Raw genomic sequence first — 22,809 nt, 5'->3', positions numbered from 1 at the left:
TACACAAATTGAAATATATGGCAAATATGCAAAACATAATCTTAATGCCAACAACAAATCTGAATGAATGTGCCCTGATCTTGGGTAGCTGCTGAGTATATAAATCTAAGAGAAGGAGTAATTTCAGTAGTGGGTGTATGTCAGAAAGTTATATCAATGAATGAAAGCGAATATATGTGTCCCATAGGATAATGTTGCAGGATCCACTCTGGGTCCGTCAGTGATCCTGCAGTTAAGTCAATGTCATCCAAGTTTTCTGTTATGTATGTATGACAGCAAATTTCCATAGGTTGGTGACATTTGTGCTTTGGAGAATGATGATAATGGAAGGATCAGTGATAAGCTTTGGGGAAAATTGTGCATATTCTGAATTAATGTAATGGGGTGAGGAAGAAAGAACTATTCTTCCAGTTGACATGAATTGATGAGTGACAAAGTCCTACTCTAAAACTACAGAAAAATGATTGGCTTCTTAGAGACCCAGGAATGAACAAGACTGGTGACTGGCAAAAATCTTAGAAAAAGGTTTAGTTATTTCAAATAGTAGAATCAATTCATCCTATATAAACATCATCATAAAAATACAGCCAATTCTCCAGGACTATGAAATAAAGGAAACAGATCTTAGGAGGAAATACTTTTCCTTCATCCTGCCATGTTGTAGAACAGTCTAGGTCTGAAATAAGATTTGCCCAATGAAAGCAAGTTAAAGTAACCTTCCAGAAGGGTTTTTTAAAATTAGAATTAATATGAGTTATTATTATTATATACTGACTTTATTTTGCACAATTCAAGATGCTGCACATAAGCCCCTGCCTACTTTTTTTTCCTTATAACCTCCACCAACCTTGGGCTAAAGAGAAGACTGGCCTAGATCAGTGGTCGCCAACCAGTGGGCCAGGGACCACTGGTCGTCCGTGAGAAAATTTTGGTTGTCTGCAGAGAAATGTCACCTCCAAAGCAATTAATCTAGGCTGCGCAGGAATACAAGGCCACGCCACCCACATGGCCCACGGGAACACAAGGCTTGCATCGCTTGCATTTTGAACAACACAAGGTAATGAGAGGAAGGGGGAAAGGGTAGAGGGGGAACTTGCCCCACTCACCCCAACATGCCTGGCCTGGCCACTGGGCTGCTTCTTTCTGCTTCTTTCTTCTGCTGCTTTTGGCTGCACGCAAGGAAAGCAGAAAAAGTCTTTCTTTCTCTCCCGCAAACTCCAGCAGAAATGAGTCTTTGGGACCCTGCAAGACATCCTTGTCACGAGTGAGACAAGTCTCACAAAGACTCATTTCTGGTAGAATTTGGGGGAGAGAAAGACTTCTGCTGTTTCTGCTGCTTTCCTTGCATGAAGCCAAAAAGTCTCTCTCTCTCTCTCTCTCTCTCTCCCCCTGAGAACAGAACTGGAGAAGATATCCCACGATTCCAAATAAAAAATGATCGATTGGTAGGAAAACAAGGTGGGCAATTTTCCTGCAGACTTTTTTTGGGGGGATTTTCCCAGGGTCTCTGGATTTAAAATTATAAGTTTGGTGGCCCCTGAGGTCCAAAAGGTTGGTAACCCCTGGCCTAGAGAGTCACCCAGCTGGAGTTTGTACCTAAAGGAGGATTAGAACTCACAGGCTCTTGGTTTCTAGTCCAGAACCTCATACATTACAGTAAACCAGATTTACTGTTAAATAATGTTATCAGAATATGTTGTTTTATTTAGGGAGTTTTATTATTCACTTTCTGAATGTTATTAGTGGATTTATGTTTGTAATGGAAGTTTTATTTTTGCATGCTGATAAGAGGCATGATCATTATAGTATAAAATATATAAATACTTATGTCTAGTTATGCGTACACATGAAAAAAGACTGACTAAAAAGTCTTATTAAATAATTATTTATGATTCATGATGAGATAATTGAAAGAATAATGGACATGAAAGAAAAGTGAAGATGCAAATAAGCTTGTAATGAAATACTTGCAAAAAGAGAAATGAATTCTATAAAATATTATAGACAAATGTTGTCTAACAAAGTGAATGGAAATTGAACATACAGCAAGAGAATATAAAAACTGCTTGGAATTGAATGAAAAGAATCATGTTACAGCGTTACACAGAAATATAGGAGCTATCAAAAGGAAATGAAATGCTGAAATGATGGAGTAAAAGGGGCTATGACTGAGAAATAAACACATAAGAAAATGGTATTAATAGAAAAATGAGTTGCAAAGATTGTAATCAAGGAGAGCAAGGAACAGCTAGGAAAAATGCAAAAAAATGCAGAGTAATTCTGATGGCTGATTTAGAATGAAATTGAAATGAGGAAATCCTGAAAGAAGAATTTTAGAGAAGTATGTGGGAATGACAGCAGCATGTTGAAAGAAAACCACTCAAAGCTCAAGACAAATGGAACTAATAAATGCTATGAGAAATCTGCAAGTTCTAATGGCATTATTGGAGAAAGATTAAAATATGGATGTGGCTTTCATTCTAAATTTTTGTAATTTGCCTATGTATGTGTCTGAAAATGCATCTGGGGAAGAAGGACATCATTGTTCTCCAAATTAGGGAAAAGGTTGCAAGTGAATGAACAGCAGAAAATATGCTGAGGTGGTTTGGTCATAAGAATGAATTGTAAAACAAATTTATCAAGGAAGAGTGAATGGGTCAAATGGAAAAGGAAGACTTAAAAAGTCATGATCAGGTAGAGTTGATGAGAACTTTAGAAGTGAGACGTGAGAATTATAAGGAACAAAGGACAATGCATGATATCGGATTATTTTCAGGGGTGCAGCAAGGATGATTTGCAAGGGTAAAAAGATAAGAAGAGTAGTACTGAATGGTTCTGGTGCAAATTAAATTATTACAATGTTGACTTTCCTCTTTCTTACCTCGTTGGTTAATTTCTTTGGCTTATTATTTCTTATTTCTCTTCTGTACAAAGTCAGGTCATTATGGCAGCTTTTCAAGTCCTATAAGTAGTACCGCTAAGTAGGACAAGAACATGGTTTTTTTTTAAAAAAAATCAGTTCTACATTTAATATAGAACACATGCTATATTTTACATAGTACACCTTACATTGAGCTAGCAGCTTCTCTTGCATATCAGTGGAGTTTTATTTTCATTTGTTTAGCCAAAAATTATTTGGAAGGATGTTTATTCAGATATATTTCTTTTAATAAGAATCATTGTTGGACTTGAAGATAATAAATCCTATTTGAATGCAACATAGTTGATATAAGTTTTGTGATAATCCAAAATATGTTTATTATATTAAAAAGGGGAAAGGTTTTAATACTCATTATTATAAAAACAGTCTCACGGGAAATTTAGCTAGATAGTTTGGGTTGTTTTCTCTAGAAACTGGGCAAATACAGTCAATTGCCTTTTTCCACACAAAATTTAATTTGGAGAATTATTCCATATATCAAGTATATATGTGTTCGATTTCCCTAGAGAACTATGTATATTTACTGTCACAATTGTATCTATCCTTCCTCCAAGGCACTCAGGTCTGCGTTATGGCATTATCTATTTTATTCACACAACAGGAAAAGGAAAAAAGGAACAAGGAAAAATTTCTTTGTACAACAGGTAGCTAAAACTATGAAATTCATTGCCCTCATCTACAGTAATAACCTTTTTAAAAATGTTTTTAAGGGTGCTGGATAGGCTGAGCAGCTAAATATTACCTTCTAAATCCCAGATAGCACACTTTAAATTACCAGCTGGTGGGAAACAATAGTCAATAAAGGTTATTGCCTGAAGCTATCCAGTTGATCATTCTGTGACAAAGAAGAGGGCACAAGATGGACAGTAGCCTGATCCAACCAGGATCTTTTAACATTCTTAACAATCTCTGATTTGAACTGTGAGACAAAAGCCTGCACAAGGCTGTTTAATCATATCATGGAGCAGCAAGCATAAATAACCATTATTTGATATTGTACTGTGATATAGGGAAATTCAAGGTTTTTTTTTACAAGTCTTCATAGTAATGAAGCTTAGTTTCCAGCATAAATCATGTTTAGTTTACATAGCAAACCCTCCCTGAAAACATCTATCAAATTGTCAAAGTTCGAAGTTATGTTTCATGACAGCTCTCTTCAATAATTCATCTTTGGTTCCATTGCATCACTTTGAATTATGGCCATGTAAAAGTTTCTAGGATTGGAATCCTAGACATTTTTTTAAAAGGGTGAAAAAAAAATTAGACTCAGAGAAAAAAATGTATCAGAAAAAAACCCCAGAAATGACATCTCATCTAAGCTGTGAATCTCTAGTCTGGAAACTTTACTAACTTCAAATGTTTTAATACAGAGTTACTTGTCTTTACAAAGTTAGATTATTTCCTGATCTTCATTACTACTACTACTGCTACTACTATTATTATTCCATTTGTATTCCACCATTCTGATTAGTTTTTTCCTCTTGGAAAAGCAGCTTGTCCTCCTCATTCTGAATCAAGATATCCAACTTTCAAGAGTAGCTTTCATGTAAGTTTCAAAATAAAAAATCACAATTTTCCCATAATACTTTGCATATAATTCCAGTCACTTTGTTCCTTATACAGACAACCAAGACCTGTATGTATTGTGTCAGATCCAGACTGAAATGCACTTAGAAAAAATTCACTGAAATAAATTGGACAAACTAGTGATAACTAACAAATCTGAGTCACTTTCATGGGTTTCTTCTACATAAATTTGGATCTGACCAGTATGTTTTTTTAAATAAATGTATGTGTTTGGGCGAATAAGTTCGTTTGTATCTATGAAGGGAGCAATTTAAGGCATACAAGAATATATTTGCTGCCCCCGACCATTTCTTTTGTAGCTCTAGACCCTCCTCTGACTAGTTATAAAAAGTTGGTGGCATTGTTTCCTGCCATTTTGACATGAGATATTCCTCCAGAATGCCCTAAAATAGACTTACCACGGTTTTAAAAATAATAGCAACTCTTCCTTTCTGATCAAAACTTTGAAGTGGAAAAAAAGAACATCTTGGCTCTTCCCTTTTGCATCCCCAATATCTTGGCCCTTGACTATCCACAGGCTGTTATGTGTGGTCCTGGTAATTAAAGTTTGGACATGTCTTATTGACATGTCATTTGAAATGCATTTCAAAATCAAGAGTATTTTAAAAACACATATATGCTTTCAACTCTAAATAGTGCATATCATCTAGAACAGGGGGTCTCCAACCTTGGCAACTTTAAGCCTGGAGGACTTCAACTCCCAGAATTCCCCAGCTGGCTGGGGAGGTGAAGCCCTCCAGGCTTAAAGTTGCCAAGGTTGGAAACCCCTGATCTAGAACTTCTCAGGATTTGGAGAAATGTGTGTAGAAACATTCATACCTGCTGAGACTATGAAAATGAAGGTGTTTTCTCCCTTATAAATCTGGGCTCTTCTGAGGTGAAGAGCTAGTGACCATCCCTCGAACAGAGCAGAGAGATATTCCTCTTAAGTCAGCTTCATAATTCCTCAGACACCAAGATCGAAAACAATGAGGAAGAACTTACTACTTTCTTCAATATATTAAGTTCTGCTATGAAATGCAAAATGTGCTATTTGTTAATTTAAAAATTCTGCAGAAAGACTCCTACTATACCTAGCAGACCGGAACTTGAGCTCATGGTAACACTGAACAAAGCTGTGGTAGATGAATGTAATAGGCAGGGCTAGCAAAACAATTCCACTGACTACACAAATCCCTCCAAGAATCCTTCCAGGTACCGTGATAGGACAAACATCCCCATAACCAACTGTGGTCATGGAGATGATAACCCACCAGCAAGCAGCAGGAATGCTTGCATAGCCTTCATTGGGCTTTCCTATTTTCAGTCCGTGTTCAAGAAGCTGGGCAAGAGCACTGAAAATTGCCATTGCAACACAAACGAAGACAAGCAGCATCACCATCTCTCTGTAGCAACGCTTCAATGTCAGGCCAAGTGTCTGGAGGCCAATGAAGTGGCGGGCCAGTTTAATCACCCAAAAAATCCGCATCATTCTCAGAACCCGTAAGGCGACTCCAGCCCTCTGAAGCTGAGAATTCTCCCCTGTAAAAATTGTCATCAGCACAGAAATATAATACGGAGTGATAGCCAACAAGTCAATGATGTTCAGAGGTCTCTTAACAAACTCACACTTGTCTTTGGAGACAATGAACCTCACAATGCACTCTGCCGTGAACCAGCCGATGCAAATTGCTTCAATTATCCTGCCAAAAAAAAAAAAAACATAAGCAAAACTATTACATTTATTTGAAACTCTTCATTGGGAATATTTTTCAATGCTAGAGGCTTTTTTAATGGACACTTTTACATTGACATGGACTCAGACTTTTTTAGTAGATAAGCATGCCAAATTCAAAGTCAAATTAGACTTTATACAGATTTCTGCATATATGTTTTTCTTTCCAAAAATCATCATTACATTAAAAGTTATCTATGTGCATTCTCATCTTGTTAAGTTTTCCTAAAGCTTTTAAAAATATTTTGATTTCTGAGGGGAAGGATTATTATTATCATTAAAATCTGAGGACTGGTCATGTTAAATGTTTCATATCTTTTCATTTACTTATTTGATTTTGGGAGGAGCGGCTTGTGTATATGTGTGACACAATTTAATGTTCCTAGATTTGGTTCAAACTATATTGCAGTTTAAATTATCTGTGAATACCTCTTCAAAATACTAGTGTTGGGCCATTTAAAATGCTTTTCTGGATGAATGATTACTATTCAGCAGTAAAATACCTCAAGCAATCTTCCAAAGCATTTGAAATCACTATATAGAATGGAACGGCTCTTTGTGTTACTACAATCTTGAAAGAGAAGCAGATAGCGTTTGTGAAATGTTAGAATTGTTCAAACAGAAGCACTAAAACATTGATGATTCTTCTGATTTAAGTTGAACATTATGCTCAGACATGTCTAATGCCTTTTGAACAGAACACATATTTAATCATTGCAGCAATGCCAGTCATCAAAATAAAAGCCAAAGGAGACCCAAAGCTTCCATAGATTTGGTAATCTCCATATGTCTTGGACTTCAGTTGGCCATTCTTTGAGCTAGCATAAATATGGAAGGGTTATTATGTTCCAGATATCCAGTAAAGAGCAAAGAAGAGTTAGTTGCCATCAGGGGAGCATCCAGATATTTGCAGACCAGATATGATAGTTCTGCTTAGGGAGATTAAAGTCCAACTCATCCAAAAGACCTGGTTTATTGGGAAAGGACGCTCTACAATGATGGCTCAACTTCTTCCCACCTCTAAAATCATGCTAAACTATACCCTTGCTCTATTCAAGAAGTTCCAGTCTAGCAGTGGTAATATTCGAGAAGCTGTAATGCATGAGAAAGAGAGGATTTGCACTGTAATTCTGAAAATATTCATGGAGATTATATGAATTGGGACAATTTGGACTCCATGTATATAAAAGGGGCCCAAAGAACACTGTATAACACTATCAGAGGTAGTAAGTTTGCAACAAATAGTTCTACCCTACTGTTTTCCTGAATTAATTCCAAAATGGCAAAAATGACATTTTGAAATTCACTTGGTTTTTATTTCTGCATTTCTTAGATTTCTACCAGCTGGGTATTGAAAAGAGACATCCTCCCCACTTTGCCCAGTGCTTCCCTTGTGTTGCAGCTGGAAGACTGAAAATTCAGACTCAGTCTGTAGAGTGAAAATGGGATGCCAAAGTAAGCAAAATCCTATGGCAAGATGAGCATAACTTGTAACCTGTAGAAATTTCCAAAGGTGGAATCATTTCAGCATTTGTGGTACCACAATGAAGATACACCAAAACAGTCAATCATAGAGTCTTCCCATAGCTGTACTTTTGGCTCAGACTGTTTTATATCCATTTCCAGTGTATACCATGTTTCATCAGTATATTTTATCAGTAATTAATAACCAGTAATTATTAATTCACTTAATTTTGTTTGTCCTATCTTTGCTATTTTCTTAAGTAAGGTTTCTGATATTTATACAGAAACCTGTATATAGCTATACAGACAAAGTTATATACATATGTGACACCTACACCCATTTATCAAAGAAGGGGAAATTTCCAGGATTGAATTCAAATAGAATAAGTACCTTTACTGGACCACGTAAAGAAACTCACCATGGCACAGGGCTTTTGCCTACACTGTCATTTTTCTGTCTGTTTGCCTTTAGGGTTTGTGGTGGTGGTGGAACTGGGAAGAGAAGTATCTTAAATTTAAGACTGATTTTTTTCAGGTAAATATGGTGCAATCTTTTTGTTTTGAAATGGGTGGCTTTTTACTTAATTTGTGGGTAGATTGTTTTAACTTTGTTTTTCAATCCTTTAGAATTATTCCATTGCATATTAGAGAGACAATACTGAGAGCTTGGTCAATCATTCTTTACATGCTATTTAAACTTAATAACATGATTTACATTTAGTTCACTGCCTATCAAGAGAATGTATGTATTCACCTAAGACTAGAGACATATAGCAACTAGATTATGTATTTTTAAAAATTTGAGGATTAGTTCTGCTCATCTAACATAACCTGAATGTTGTAATTCATAATAGAGCCTAAACTATTCAATTATGAATATTTTCCTCCATTTTATCAGAGTAGTCTTCTCTGTCTCATTTCACTCTTCTCTCTTCATTCTGCTTTCTGAAATCTGTTTCTTGATGAAGAGTAGCAGAATCTGTCAAAATCCTGATAGATGCAACAATAGTGACATTTTATTTCAGAGTAGTACATGTTAACTTTGCTCTGATTATTTTTAGTTTAAACAATGAATTATGCAATCTAGGTTTATCCTGGTCTGTGGTTTCCAATCCAGTTGCATACATAATTTTGTTAAGGAACAAAAAGATAAACAAATATAGAGTAATCTGTCATACAATAAGCTAGATGTCTACTCAGTAGTAATGCAATCAACTCCTGTATACTTCCCTCACCTTGTAATGCTGAACTACAATCCTTTAAAAAAAAATAGTTCCAATGGAAAATATAGTAATATTTTCTAATCTGGTGCTCTGCCAAGATTTGGGGGATATTATTTATTTGACATATGTATAAGGGCACCTGACTCCAAATGAGTCTGGGCAAATGGGATGAAAAACAATAAAACAATTAATCAAAAAATAACAATGGCTTATCCAGAAGGAATGACCCACAAGTGAACTCTCACACAGGCCTACCTCTTCCTCCTCCATTCACCCTAATCCAAGGCCTGGAGGAAGAACCAGATATTCAGAGTTTACCAGAAGGAGAGCAGGCACTTTGAATCTCCCAGAATTTCCCATGTGTTTAGGAATTAAACTCATTAAAAAATGTAGTTCAGCATTACTTGCAGGGACACAGAGAGCGCTGACATGAAAAATAATGAAGCTAAATATTCCAATAGATATGGCCATTTTATTTATTTTGTGTTCAACTTTCTTAATTTAGAATATTTATTACATTTCTAAGAAAATTATTTTCACAATTGTGTGATGATTCTAAACTTAGGTCTCTTACAACTCTCTGAGTCCCAGGAGATTACTCTAAACCAGTCCTATCATTTAATTACTTTCTTACTTTTTGCTCTTATGGGTAAGACTTAAACAAACCAGTCTTCTAGTTTAAACTGCTTCAGATTTTTTTTTAGAATCAGTAATAAATCTAGTTTGTTGTATTCAAAGTAATTATATTCTGAGCTGTCAAAGCAGCTTTCAGTTGCAAATTGTACATTTTCCTTTACAAAGTTTTATCAATTTTTTCTCTAATTTTTTGAGAGCTAAAAATAGAAAAATCAAAGGAATAGCCTCATCATCCTCTAAATATCTGAATAAAATGGAATATACAAGACAAGAAACATGAAGGGAGGGGAAAAAGACAAGACAGCCTGTGATTAAACTTGACAACATCAGTTTGTGGATGAGAATATGCTTTTATTCTTGCATCAAAGTACCTTTAGAAACCAACAGCATATTCCCACCGCTACCCTTACACAATCCCAATAAAAGCAGTAATTAACCTTTTTTGAATTGTTTAAAAGTAAATGTAAATTTGGGGTAGAACAATATTTATTATTTGTTCAGAAGGAAGATTTACTAGCACTTACCTCCAAGTATACTTAGGGTTCAGTGGCTCATAAAATCTAGCACAATGCTACTTGTATTTATTTTGCCTGTTTTATATTTGCTATTCTTCCTCATTCTTGCCAACAGTCTCCTTCACAGTTGTTCTGTACCCAGCCTTGCATAAATCTATCCTATGACAGGTCAAACTGGCAGGGAGGAAACAGAACTACTTAATTTGTTCTTTGCATCTGCCTTTACGCAAAAGGAAAAATAGCCCAACCTATCAAAAGCAGCACTGTGAGAGACAGAAGAGGAATGCAGGTCAGAAATAGGCAAAATTGATAAGATTTCTGAATGAAAACTTTTAGAATTGGATCACTCCATGTACATCTACATGAAGGAAAGCATGCAATGGGATAACTCAAGTTTTTGAGCCTGGTGCTCTTCAAAATCTTCATAAATGATCGAGATGAGAGGATAGAAGGAGAAACTCATCAAATTTGCAGATGACACCAAGTAGGGTGGGAAAGTTAACACTTGGAAGATAAGCTTAAGATTCAGGATCTTGACAGACTTCAGCATTGGGACCTATCTAACAAGATCAATTTAGTGGTGAAAAAAGTAAGGTCCTGCCCTTAGGTAAGAAAAACCATTTGCACAGGTATAGAATTGGAGGTACCTGGCTCAAAATTAGTACCTCTAAGAGGAATCTAAGTATCCTGGTGTATCATCACTTACAGTAAGTATGAATCAGTAGTGTGCAGCAGCTGCCAAAAACCCAATGCATCTAGGCTGCATCAACAGAAGGACAACATCAAGATCACAGGAAATAATAGTACTGCTTTATACTGTACTGGTAAGGCCACAGTTGGAATATTGCAACCAGTTCTGGAACCCATGAATCAAAAAAGAGTACAGAGAAGAGCAATAAAGATGATAAGGGGCCTGAAGGCTAAATTATACAATGAATGACTAAAGGAATTAGATACGTTTAGCTTAATAAAGATAGCAGTCTTTCAATATCTGAAGGGCTGTCATGGGGAAGAGGATGTCAATTTACTCTCCGTAGCAACTGAAGGCAGGACAAGAAGCAATGGGTGGAAGTTCATGGAGAGTCAACTGGAAATAAGGAATTTCCTGACAGTGAGAGTGATTAAGCAATGGAAGAGCTTACCTCCCAAGGTTGTGAATGTTCCATCACTGGAGGTTTTCAAGAAAAGATTGACAGCAATTTGTCCAGGATGATATAAGAACTCCTGCCTTGAGCAAGGGGATGAACTAGAATAGGGTTGTCAAACTGGTGGCCTGTGGGCTGGATGTGTCATGCACTGGCCACGCCCACACCCGATTTCACAAAAGAGAAAAAAGTCATGATGTGTTACGTGACGACGACGTGAATTTGACACCCCTGGACTAGAAGACCTGCAAGGTCTTTTCCAGCCCTATGATTCTATAATTCTATGGAACCATTCATCCAGTTTGATTAACACTAGTCACTCAGATTAAAATCCTTTTCAAAAATATTAGCATTTTTTCAAGTTCTATTATATGCTTCAATCCAATATGATGCAGGTATGTGCTAAAGGGGAACTTAGGTAACATTTATAATCCTTCCAATGTTTAAAAGCCAGCAACTTTTTTAGCATGAGAAAGAGGGAGGGAAAGAAAACAACTCTTAGTTCTCAGTATCACTGAATATGCTAACTCCAAATAGCTCAGTCAATGTAGCAATGTAGTCTGTCCCATATTTTAGATCTGCCTCCAAAAGAGTTCAATGTATGATCTAGAGAATGACTCTAGCAAAGGAAGAAAAAGGGTGAGTTGCCCATAAGAGCTAAGGGGCCCCTAAGTAGTCTTGCCAGGAGACAATTGAGCATCTGATCAAATAATCAAGTAGTTCTTCCTTTTACCCTAGACCCAGTTCAAGAGGCTTTGTGCAATTAAGTTTGATGCACTGGAGGTCCATTCTGTTCTCCCCTTCTGCAAAAACCAATTAACCCTTCTTTTTACTTTCTTTAGCTTTTATCCATTTTATCTCCCTAAGCTTCAAAGCCAGTTGGTAATAACATATTTGGAAACTGACCTTGAAGACATACGATTCAGTACAGACAAAGCAAAGTCTTAACCCACAGTTGCATCTACTTCACTGAAAGTAAGTCCCATTAAATTGTGAAGTTTTCCCCAGGGAAAATGCATATAGATTTGCAGTGTTTAGCATGTGCTAAAAACAGTAAGTATATTCTTAGCTTTTCTTTCTAAAGCAGGTGAATTAGACAACAATTTCCAGTACCTCCAGTAACTGTACTGCTAAGACTGATGGGAAACTAATCCAACTCTACTGAATGCTCTAAACTGAGGTCTAGTCATACAACTAAAAATTTAAACGGATTTGTGGATTCTTTAGTGGATTTGAACGTGGTGAAAATATGTCTTAATTTACTATGAAGTTTAAGTGTTTACAGGCTAAGACCGCCAATTTTCTACAGTACAGCTACAGTATTGACATTCTTTAGAAATTAATCAGCAAAATGGTAGCTTTTGATTGATATGATTAGATACCTAGCTAATGATAGCTAACATTTGCAGAACCAGATGCTGAGGTTTAATTCTTTTTAAGAATGCAATCATTTTATGCTCAGCTAACCACAAACAGACTCACAACCTGTGCATATGGTGTGAAAGGCTGGATGGCTCAGTCTTGTTTCTGAGGCTAATAAGTTACTAATATTAATCTCTAAATCTCTAAAAGCATCCAACTCGACAAATTTACTGTCATTACAGCATTAGTGTGCATGTGTTCTATATGGCTTCATAGTGTCAAGTAGTATTGCTTATTACTTATTACACTAAAGCACTAAAAAAGCTTCCCAGGATTAGATTTTCCATAGCATATAATTCAATAGGTTATGCTTAGAATTCATTTACTGAAAAATTCACAGGCCAAGATCCTTGATGAGATCTCTGCCATTTTGAACCAAGTGGAAAATGGAGTTTACATTTTCAAAAGCTAAAGAAGTTAAGCTCAGTTCTTCCATTTCTCTTTCACAGAAGGAAGGGAAAACCTGCTGTATATTATTTTCCATATGCTTATCCCCATGATAACTACCATCCTGTTTTCCAAACAATATGGTTACATTTATATACATGGTTTTAATTTGTTATATTAGACTAGTAAATTTTTTCTCCCCCTAATTCATCCTCAACAAGGTGACCCAAGCATTATTTTAAAAACAGTAACTTGCCTCATGCCATCATCCTAAAACATTTAAAGAAAAAGGAATGCATATTAAGCAACCTTAAGTTTGTGGTTTCTCATACCAACACAATCCAAATAACAGGCTAAGTGATTTTTGCAGTATCCAATCCGGTTCTGTTACTGGGACCAGAGGTTTTGTCTTTGACCCAGATTGTATCCGCAGGTAAGATATCTTCCTGGGAAATGTACACATTTGCCTTCATTCATAAGTAATTGTTCTGTACTCCTGGGCCTATACTTCGCTGCTTTGAATCCTTTTTCCCTTTCCCCCTCTTTTTTTATTAATCTCATGGCTGATTTAAGCTTTTCCTATAGTTTCAGTGGGAACAAAGAGAATGAAGTGTGTATGATTGTTGCCTTGGGGACTGCATTTTGTTTTTAGGGCACATCTGAGGAAGGCGCCCTGCCTGCCTGCTTCATTGTTTTATTGTTTTTTTAAGGCTCATCCACGCTTTCTCTCTATGTCACAGGGACCTGTGGACATACAATGTTTGTAGCTGTCTCAGAACTCTGGTAAATCCCTTGGTTGGAAAGAACACCAAGTGGCTGTGGATTGCAAACAGCCAGGTACATCTTGCCTCTGGAAAAATCAGCCACCATTAAGAGAGAATAAAAACAGAGCTTTTCTCTGTCTGGCCACTGCTATTTATAATTCAGTCTCCCTCTCTTTGGAGATTTCCATGTTTCTGTGCAGTGATGTTTGGCGGGGGAGTTACTTGAATGACTTGGTTTTTGACAGGAGGCTATTGCTACCTGCTTCCTTTAATAAGAGAGCAATTAAATGCAAAGCATAAATGTATTGATTTCTATGGGAATCAGGTGCTTGACTTAGCAAAAAAGAGAAAAGCTATTTTGCAAATGATGATGATGAGATTTTGCATAAGAACATCAAAACAAATTGTTTTCAATATGCAACATCAGCAATTGGGTTCTTTTATATTTCCCCCTGAAATACTGTAGGTTGCAAATGCACTATGTTTTCTTCCTTAATTGTGATAATGTATTTAATGTTGAAAGGAAAAGGGGACAACTACTCATGGAAAGCAAATATGATATTTTTAGAGACCACAAAGTAATATTATATGTTAATCTGCAAATACATTGTTTGGCAGTTATTTGTACTTCACTTAGTAGATTTTTTTCCTAATCCAAATATGTAGAATTAGGATATAAGGCTGGAGTTCTCAACTAAAAGGCAACTAATCTGCATTTCTACAATCTGTTCTGGAAGACAACATTACAAATAAAATACTTGACATATGATATCATCATACAAACATTTTTCCCTCTCTATCTTTCATTCTCAAAAATATGCATGCCAATCTGGATTATTAGATCTGGAATCATCCTACTGAAAGCGAATAAAACTGCATCAACAAAAGCACCATATACTGCAAATGACTGACTCTTGAAATTTCTAAATAAGCTCAAATCTTTTGAAGACATTTGCTTGTGTATTGTTAACATCTATATAACTAAATTATGATACTGTTTATGTGTTCTATTCACTTTTATTTGCCCTCTTAAAAATAACACTCAAACAAGCCACATTTGTGTTCCACTGTTACAAGCTAAAACTTTTCTAAGAATCTAGTAAAATGCAAATAAATAAATCAAATTACAAAATGGAAGGCCACTGCTTGCAACTTCACAAATTAAATTCTAGAGGATTGGGAAAATAATATTAGGGAGGGAAATGTCCTCCAAAGAAGAGAAACAAATAATTTGCTCCAAATTATTCTAAAGGTAGTTACCAACCATCAAAGGTTGGGTGTGTTTTGTTTATCAGGAGTGGTGCACAAAGACTAGCCAACATGAGCCTTGTAACTTACAGAATAGGTTTTCACACAGCTGCCAGTGAGTGCTTTTCTAAAGTTTTGCAGCTCAGATAAAACAAGCTTACATAATACCCAAAAATGAAAATGTGGGTACATTTTTAGGTTTTTTCCCCAATAACAAACTAGTGCAATTTTAGGCTTTTCATATATCTCATTAAGACAAAAATGAATGCATGGATTTAAGTCTACATGGAGGGAAGTAAGCAGCGGGGTGCCACAAAGTTCAGTCTTAGGCCCAGTACTCTTCAATATTCTTCATTAATGACTTAGATGAGGGAATAAAAGGGAAACTTACCAAATTTGCAGATGATACTAAGCTGGCAGGAATAGCTAACACCCAAGAAGATAGGCTCAAGATCCAGATGGATCTTAACAGACTAGAACACTGGGCCGTATCTAACAAAATGAAATTCAATGTAGAGAAAAGTAAAGTCCTACACTTAGGCAAGAAAAACCAAAAGTACACATATAGACTGGGTGAAACCAGGCTCAATAGCAGTAACTGTGAGAGGGATCTTGGAGTCTTAGTGGACAACCAGCTAAATAGGAGCCAGCAGTGTGCAGCAGCAGCCAAAAAAGCTAATGCAATCCTAAGTTGTATTAACAGAGGGATACAATCAAGATCAAGGGAGGTACTAATACCATTCTATAAAGCCTTAGTAAGATCACACCTAGAGTACTGCATCCAGTTTTGCTCACCACATTATAAAAAAGACGTTGAGACTCTAGAAAAAGTACAGAGAAGAGCAACCAGGATGATTAGGGGACTGGAGGCTAAAACATACAACGAACGGTTGCAGGAACTGGGCTTGGCTAGTCTAGTAAAGAGGAGGTCCAGGGGAGACATGATAGCGGTCTTCCAATATTTGAGGGGCTGCCACAGGGAGGAAGGGGTCAAGCTATTTTCCAAAGCGCCTGTAGGCCAGACAAGGAAGAATGGATGGAAACCGAACAAGGAGAGATTTAACCTGGAAATAAGGAGAAACTTTCTGACAGTGAGAACAGTTAACCAATGGAACAGCTTGCCCTCGGAAGTTGTGGGAGCGCCATCAGTTGAGACTTTCAAGAAGAGATTGGACTGCCATTTGTCAAAAATGGTGTAGGGTCTCCCGCTTGAGCGGGGGTTTGGATAGATGACCTACAAGGTCCCTTCCAGTGCATGGAAGGCCAAACTGCAGCGAATAAGGTGTCTTCCTGCCTCTTGTTGCATCTCTTGGATCATTCTGCCAAAATTCAGTAGGCGTTGAAAAAACAGTTAAGGAAAAAAAAGGGTCATCATTAGCCCCAAAATGATTATTCACCCTTGGTTATTCACCCTTGATTATATATGAACCATCAGGTACTAAAGTGCTCACAAACCTGGATGTTCTTGCTATGACAACAGTGCTGTGAAATGAGGTAGGTGTAGAACAATTAACAATTTTGACAAAGTAAGAAAGATCTACATAGGTAGCTGAATTTAGGCCTACCTTCAGAATAGACTAGACTAGACTAGACTAGACTAGACTAGAATAGAATAGAACAATAACTTTATTGTCACTTTGAATATACACTAATTGGCATATATTAAAATGAAATTTCGTTGCATACAGCTCTCAAAGGTTGATGTGATCAACCACTGTTTTTTTTTAAAATTCATGTGGATGTAAATCTTCATCTGGAACTAGAGTTATCCAAAAATATGCCTGTATGGGAACAGCTAAGATTTAAACAGAAGTATGGGAAAAACCGTAGGAAAAAATATTCTACAGTTAAAGAAGAATATTTGTAGCTCAAGGTTGAAATGAGGGGTCCTCGGTGCTCCCTGAGCTTGGCTGATTTCTTGCATAGGTTTGATTAGGTAACATTATCAGTGCTAGTTTGCTATCATTACCTCATAATGTCATGATGAAATGTCTGTAAGAAAAGAAAACAACCATGTGCAGAGAGCACCAGGGCCCCTGGAAAAATATTCTGCTGAAAATAAACTGGTCTGCGTTAGTGCTGAGTCATATTATCAATCAATATAACTAAGTACCTTGCAGACAAATTCTGCAAATTGTTACAATTAAAGTGAACAAACAAATGTGGTGTTAGAAATTTTGTGAGGCCAATTGTCGCTCAGGAAATAAAAGCAAACTAAATAAAACAAAAACAAAAACATTTCCAGAAATTTTCTTGTTCCTTCAGAATAGTCTATATCAGGGGTGGGATTCTACAGGTTCACACCTATTCGCTAGAACTGGTTGTTAACATTCTAAGCAATTCAGAGAACCGGTTGTTAGAAGAAATTACTGGCCTAATCCTGTAAGGAAGGCAGGATGGAAACATTTTGATGTTGCTTATAGAAACTGCCTCTCCATTAACCTTATTACATTCTTGACAGGACTAGACTTCCTGTCTTAGGAACTTCTCTGGAGTTTTTTTCCACTCCTTTGCTGGTACTTTGCTTGTGTGGAGTGACCATTCAAAGTTACAATGGCACTAAAAAAAGTGACTTATGACCATTTTTCACGCTTAAAATTGTTGCAGCATCCCCACAGCCATGAGAGGCCAGGGGAGGAGATGTGTGCCTCGATGTGAGTGATATTGCGTTGGTCACGCCCAGCCAAAAACATGACCATCAAGCCACACCCACCAACTTAGCCACGCCCACAGAACCGGTTGTTAAAACATTTGAATCCCACCCCTGGTCCATATATTCTTAATGTTATGGCAAAGAACAGAAAAATCTTTGGCTTTTGAATTTCAGCTCTTTCATGAAAAGATCTATAATCAAATTGATCTATAATCAATTTAACTAACAGCTACTTGCTATTTTTAGTAAAACAAATCTCTTTAACATTACTTACAGCATTTTGGATAGCTGGCCATCTCCTATAGGTAACATAACACTAAATTTCCTCCACTGGCAGGATTTGAGAATGGATGACTTTTGAGATCTTTTCAATTCTGGGACTCTATAAGGCAGATGTGTGTCTTTTTTCATTGCATATATTCAGTATATTATGTAGAACTCAATAACACACTTTTCTGTGAATTACTTTCCATTAGCAAAAAAGAGTTGGAGCCCAATCTTTTGGCAGATTTTAATAGAAACCTAAAGATCTATTGGTATAGCAAGTGTTCTTTTTAATGTGGGGCCCTTGGTGCATTGGTGACATTACCTAGTTTGGTAAAGAAATGTCTGCAAGAAAACAACCAAGCTCTGATTGATGTTGTTTGTTGTACTTCACTGTTGCACTGTAAACTGGCATAGGGGCCGAGTACCTGAGATATTGTTTATTTTTAAGTATCTCTGCCTGCCCAATACATGTTGGCAAAGTGGATTCTCTCTCCACCCCTTCTAATAAACACTGTCATCTTATGGGACCAAGGAAATATGCCCTCTATGTTGCAACCCTACCCCCGGAACAGCTTCCCTCCAGGGAAATGAACAACGCCCTCTCTCCTAGGGAAAAGCACTTAAGAAGAAAAGCTCTTTGGTCTCAGGTCGGAGGTTGATGTGTTTGTGGTGCCCCTCATTTGGTTTGGTTTGATATGGTTTGATTGTTTTAGGCCCAGCTGCCTGTGGGGTTTAACTGTTTTTATTGTTTTATATTTGTAAGTAGCCCAGTCTGTAAGAATGGGTGTTGTAATAAAGCTCATCATTACAACCCATCATCATCATCATCATCTGCCATTGGCTGGCATGCCAGGAGTGTGTGGATATAAACTTTAAAATGAATAGTTCTATATATTTTATACACATTAGATATGTATACATAACCTCTGTTCATAGAAGAGATATCACTATATATTATTGTCACTGAACTAATCTTTTTTTGGGGGTAGTGTTAGTGTTAAAGCTGTTTTACTCACACCACTAAAGCAACCATATTGGATGATTGGCCCATGACCCATGCTCCTTAAAACCAAAACATATACTTAGGAAATAAATACGTTACAGATCATTAGGCTCATTAATAGAAGGTACTAACTAGCTTTGCAGGTATATGGACTAAAAGATTACTTCATCTTACCCAGATTTAAGGGTCATTTTATCCTATTGTATAAATGTTCATGATACTTATATTTAAATGAAATATCAATGCATCGTGTAAGCCAAAGGATACCAGCTAAATATATCAATTGTACTGTTTCATGTCTGTGGGATTAAAAAACATCTTACTGTATTCAGATCTTGAGATGTGTAAGAAAGCAAAACAGAGCATGTGAATCTGGATGTGTAATCTGGATGTGAGTGATGATACTAATAAGGTTGCTCACATTAAGGTTATAAAGTGTTTTTTTTAATTTGAAGCATACCTTATTTTGTAGCACTTTTCAAGTTGCAGAATCCATTTGGCAATCCTGCTTCTTGAAATAAGTTAATTCGTTGAGCTAAGACTATTTCAATTAGTACAATATTCTGGTTCCATTAAAGAAGAAGTCAAGAGTATATACAGGTATAAAGTACAATCTGATAGTTGCAATCAGACTGCAGAAACAGGACACACGACTCCATCACCATTTAAATTCAAATGTCCCTTTCTCCAATTCAGGCAAAACTGGTTGGTGACCCTTTTGGTAACCTGTTTAGAAAGCATCCTCTTAAACACGTAAGTTTCAATTTGGAGTTTGCATATAGATATGGGAAGATTATTCAAAAAATAAGATGATTATTTTATATTAATATTTTACTTCAGGGGGACAGGACAAATAGCAATAATCACAGTTTCCAGTACCTCAGTGGCAGCAGGTGCAATTGTATAATAATGTAAGTAAACCTTTCCTATCATTCCTTTTGAGTACTGTAAAACTTGGAAACCAAAATCTGGATGATTGCAACCATGGTAGAAAGAAGGAAAAACAGAACTGCAGGAACAAGAGTACTTTAAGTCTGTGATTCTTCAAAACCAATGGCATGGATTATTTTCTAAAGAGAAAAAAATTCCAGGAATAATGGGCATTTGAAGCAAATGAAATCTGGCATATTTTTCTCTCTTACTTGGGACACAAAAATAATTAAGATAATACTATTACTGGCCCACTTCTGTGGGTGGAAGTAATTAAGCTGTCATAGATCCACATTAGCCAAATGGAAGAATACCATTATAGATATATTCTTAACAGCATCCAAAAAAAAAAAATCCAAGAAAATGTATCCACTCACTTGTTTCCTATTCCATGGGATAAACACACCGAAAGCTGTCTGTATATGATATAAATATGTTTGTTTGATGCATGACTGAATGTAGTTTAAAATAAATAATCTTTTAAAAAGTTGGTGATCTGTGGGGGCAATTTGCTTTATGATAAAAGAATTTGCCTTGACCTTTCACCCAACTTGACAGCCCTCCTAAAATATTGCAATTACAATGACAGGTATCTATCCAGCAAAGATAGTGGCCATTCTATTTAGGTATTCTGATTTTACAATTCTATCACATTTAAACCAGAGTAAACCAGTTCAGGGCAGGGTTTCTGGAAATGCTATGTAACAGCTGTAGTTCAGCAGCCAGCAAAACTGAGGAAAAACAGGGCAAATTTCAGTGTTGGAAACTTGATTGCCTCTAAGATACCAGATAATGTTGGTTCCAACCTGATTAAGAACTGAAATCTCAAACCTATTTTTTTTTCAAACTTCTTTTAAACCTCTGTAAAAATATAAGAACTTTCATAAGGGAGTCTTGGAGATATGTTCTGGGCAAAATGAACCAAATGTAAATTGAGTTCTACTGGTTGATCCCTGGCTGATCTGCAGTTTATCAGCAGGAATCATCTTTTTCTAAATTAAGCTGCAGAAATTAACAAAGCTTGGGGTAACCATGAGGGGATTTCTGTGGAACTGAGAGTTCAGTCTGGTTACCAAAAATAAATTCTTAGGCTCAGAACGTGCTGAAAGACACCCTGTTCTTTAACTGGTGTGTATGTCTTTGCGACTGACTCTGGTAGGCGGGTCTTAGGGCTTTTGGTAAAAAATAAATAAAGCAGATTCAAAAAGGCTGCTTTCCTTAGTTCTAAATGGCTTGTAAGCCACTTATCTGGCATTGAACATGAGGTTAGTACACATCTAACGTTACATTTCTTCCTACTGATAAAGAATGTCTGAGAATGATGGGCAAATTATCTTTTGGGAAGAATTTTATCTAACTCTATATGATTTTCCCAAGATAAATGCCATTTGAAGGTTTCTCAGAATAAAATTTGGAGGCTTCTGTATAAGACAACTTTAACAGACTTCTCTGGGGAAGGACAGAATCCTTCCAATGAAAGGGACAACACATTTTTGCACGATGGCAAGAGGCCATTTATTTATTCCAAAGCAGCCACTATAATCTGGAAAATTTGGCTGACTGATTGGTTTCAGCATTATTATAATCAGTTTCACTGGAGCTCAAGGAGGTTTCACCTGAAGACCCTAACGAGACTGTACAAGACCCACACTGAATTCTTGTCTCTAGTAAAACCAGTTAAATTTAACCTTAATTCCCAGGAAAGCTGAACTCATCTATAAGTTGTTTTGGTATACAGACCCCTAGAAGTTATTGATCCGGTTTTAAGAACCACCTGGTTGTTAAACCAAGCTTACCCCCTTGCCAAATGAGATGCATAATGAGTTGGGATCTCCAATGTGGCAAACTGATGCTGGCAGAAGAAGACACAGAGAAGACTAGATGGGACAAAGGTCACACCACTGATGGGGGAAATATTAATCACTTCATCCTACCCTGAAGGCTCCCTGATTGAGTCTGCTGTGTACCTGCTCTGCTCATCCAGGCTTCGGTTCTCAGCTTTTCGCCACTCCGGCATGGTGCTGGCACACAGCACCACCATGGAGACGATGACGAACAGGATGGAAACCGTGGCCAGGATCTGGGCGGCCACCGATGAGGTGGGCTCCTCGAAAGTTCTCCTCATCCTTTCCAGCCATTTCTTCTCCCCGGCGCCAGATGGGGCCACAGCATCGCTGCTCTCCTGGCCCTTGGGCGGCTCGGACTGGCCGCTGCTTTTGCTACTGCCGCTCCAGCCTCCGGAGGGCTCCGTCCGGATGTCTTCTGCCGAATAGAAGGTATAAGTATCGGACATGCGGTTGTCCAGCCGGCGCTGGCAGCAATAGTCCAGGTGGGATCCCTCCAGACCCCAGTAGATCATCTCGTTGTAGAAGGAGAGTTCACACATGTGGGGCACGAAGCGCAGGTGGCCGTAGCGCACATACAGCAGGATAAAGCCGAAGGCTTCGGAGTGCCGGTCGAAGAAGTACTCGTTCCGCTCGCGGTCGTAGTCGTCGCACACCTCGAGCACGTCTTGCTCCGACCGGCAGCCGTGCAGGCGGCTCACCCGCCGGAGGGGAAAGTCCTTCAGCACCTCCCGAGCGAAAGAGTAGCGGGTGCCCCCCACGTTCAACACCACCACCGGCGGGCCACCCCGGCCAAAGGTCATGGCTTGGGGGGGGGGACAGAAGCAGGAGGGGGGCGCGAGCGGAGAAACGGCGGCTCCGGCTGCCTTCAGCCCCCGAGGAGCTGGGCCAGGAAGGGCGGGGTCGGGCTACCCCGCTGGCCTTCTCTTTGGGCGCGCGGACGCTCTCTGGGTTCTCTCGGTCCCTTCACACACACACACACACACACACCCGCCCCCGCCCCGCCCCTCGCCGTCCCCGAGGCGGGAACGGCGTTTCTGCTGTCCCGGCAAGGCGTCGAGCGCGC

At 37.8% G+C, this 22,809-nt stretch overlaps 1 protein-coding gene across 2 annotated transcripts; it reads right to left on the bottom strand.

Annotated features, from left to right (window-relative positions):
• Window positions 1–3,010: 3,010 nt before the first annotated feature.
• Window positions 3,011–22,703, bottom strand: KCNG3 (potassium voltage-gated channel modifier subfamily G member 3). Of its 2 annotated transcripts, none has more exons than XM_026695386.2 (2): window positions 21,834–22,703; window positions 3,011–6,210 (listed from the first exon to the last, which is right to left on the bottom strand). In XM_026695386.2, exons 1-2 carry the CDS (start codon window positions 22,544–22,546, stop codon window positions 5,565–5,567), a joined length of 1,359 nt encoding a protein of 452 aa, XP_026551171.1. In that variant the 5' UTR covers window positions 22,547–22,703; the 3' UTR covers window positions 3,011–5,564. The 2 variants fall into 2 exon arrangements, with proteins under 2 accessions (XP_026551171.1, XP_026551170.1); XM_026695385.2 differs by having other exon boundaries at window positions 21,867–22,703.
• Between the last annotated feature and the right edge of the window lie 106 nt (window positions 22,704–22,809).

Source organism: Pseudonaja textilis, chromosome 1, assembly GCF_049901715.1.
Source record: "Pseudonaja textilis isolate UNSWEBS1 chromosome 1, rPseTex1.2, whole genome shotgun sequence".
Taxonomy (NCBI): Eukaryota; Metazoa; Chordata; class Lepidosauria; order Squamata; family Elapidae; genus Pseudonaja; species Pseudonaja textilis.
This window is presented reverse-complemented; position numbering and strand designations above follow the sequence as displayed.